This window comes from Cyprinodon variegatus, unplaced genomic scaffold (assembly GCF_000732505.1).
Source record: "Cyprinodon variegatus isolate N-32 unplaced genomic scaffold, C_variegatus-1.0 Scaffold47, whole genome shotgun sequence".
NCBI lineage: Eukaryota > Metazoa > Chordata > Actinopteri > Cyprinodontiformes > Cyprinodontidae > Cyprinodon > Cyprinodon variegatus.
Genome location: NW_015150500.1, coordinates 9,542 through 11,287, shown reverse-complemented (window position 1 = coordinate 11,287; position 1,746 = coordinate 9,542). Strand labels below are relative to the sequence as shown.

Sequence of the window (1,746 nt, the reverse complement as noted above, 5' to 3'; positions counted from 1 at the left end):
TCCCAGAAGGAAATTAAATGTTGTTGAGCTTCCTTAATGAGTTGCAAATGCTGATGGCTGTAGGCAGAATATCTCCTATAGCGATCTGTCAATCCAAATAAAGGTGCTTCATCACAGTTTGAGAATGTCTTACGTAACAAGATGCATTAAGCTCCAAGGTTAATTTGTAGCATACAGTGACAAGGCACTGCAAACGGTAACAAAGCAGAACACTGCAAATGCCATAAGCTACAAAAGTCAGTCACCCATACCGTGCAGATTTTTTGTATAATACATGCATGAGAACCTTCACCTGTTCTGCTGGCATTCCACAAAATATTAGCTGCTGACAGCTGACCTCATATATCAGCCACCATGCCAGCAGCTTCGATTTAAAGCTACTCCTCTCCAAAGGCGTCCAGCAGAAATAGGAATCCCATTTCAACATTAAAAGCCAAATTCAATGCCCCAACTGGCTTTCTACCTGGAGGGGCTTGCAGCTGTCGCTGTATATCCCAGACTGTGCTGGAAAGGCAAGGAAAAGTGGAGCAGACAGATGAGCACCATGTTGGGCTTACACAGTTGGAGAGCCTGGCTGCCTTCTGCCATTTGGATCACCATGGAAACAGCTAAATACATCAGCAGCACTCTGCTGGGCTTAAGCAGAGATAACATGTAAGGAAAAACTTAACACCTCGCAAAACACCATAAATGCACTAAAATGACCAGGTATTGAGAGGCTTATTATACAATAATAACAATTGCATATAAATATCACATCACAGACCTGTGTGATTGTGTTGGAAGCATTTAAAACACGTGTTAGAAAGGAAAGACAGGTTTATTCTAAATAACATTTTTTATTGGGGGGGTCCTGGAGGGGCCTGCAGCTCATAGCGCGGCGCCAGATGCGCACATGACGACGCATGTTTCGGAATCACCGAGCATGATGTTGAGCCAACATCAGGTTTACCGCAGCATAAGCAGCTCTGCTCCCAGGCATCACATGCGGACCAACAGGCGCTCTCCTCCTTACCTGGAGCGGGGGCTCCAGAGCGGAGCTCCGGGACGCTGCTCGGGTCACTGTGAGACCGTCCGCGCTGCACCACGCAGTCCTCATCCAGCTCGTCCGCCGGTGATGGTGTTGATGATGAGGATGATGCCATGGTAGGAAAAAAAAAAAAAAGGATGTGAAGGGGAGGAAAAAAAGCTTGCAGCTACAGAGGCGTGATCACCGCCAACTGGCCAAGGTCAGCGGCATCAAGTGGTAGGGGCCGGTTCCTGCGCTCCTGCAGCGCCTTCACCCCGATAGGCAGCAGCGGAGGAGAGATCCATTATGAGCGAAGCGTCATACAGAGGGTCGGTGGTGCCAAAACACACCACATTTTTTTCCATCTCGATCTTTTCCCTTTTTTTATTTATGTATTTATTTTATTCTTTTTGTATATTCTGGAATAAAAAAAAATATGTTTCTATTATCATGGGCTGTTCCAGGGGCCATAAAGGTCCTGGCTCATGGCCCCTGTAATTGCTCACATAATACAGAATAAATCAATGATAAATAAACATGATATGCAATGGGACAGAAACCACAGCTGACAAGTCTTTTGATCTAATTTATTTTTTATTTTTAAAGTTTTATTTTGATTTAAAAAGTAAGCACTTGCACTTTTAGCTTTACTCATATTGAGATGTTGCTTTTTTTTCCTGCTAGATCTGAAGATTGCAGATCTGCAAATAGGTCTTTGGTTAACTTCATTTATCAAA

At 44.2% G+C, this 1,746-nt stretch overlaps 1 protein-coding gene across 2 annotated transcripts in view; it reads right to left on the bottom strand.

Annotated features, from left to right (window-relative positions):
• The window catches only part of LOC107082064 (phosphatase and actin regulator 3-like), a 63,974-nt gene extending 62,694 nt beyond the window's left edge, over positions 1-1,280 (bottom strand). For both annotated transcript variants that reach the window (XM_015370519.1, XM_015370520.1), the window contains exon 1: positions 1,016-1,280. In XM_015370519.1, coding sequence (XP_015226005.1) covers positions 1,016-1,145 — 130 coding nt within the window. In that variant the 5' untranslated portion in view covers positions 1,146-1,280. The remainder of the gene's footprint in view (positions 1-1,015) is intronic.
• Positions 1,281-1,746: the final 466 nt, after the last annotated feature.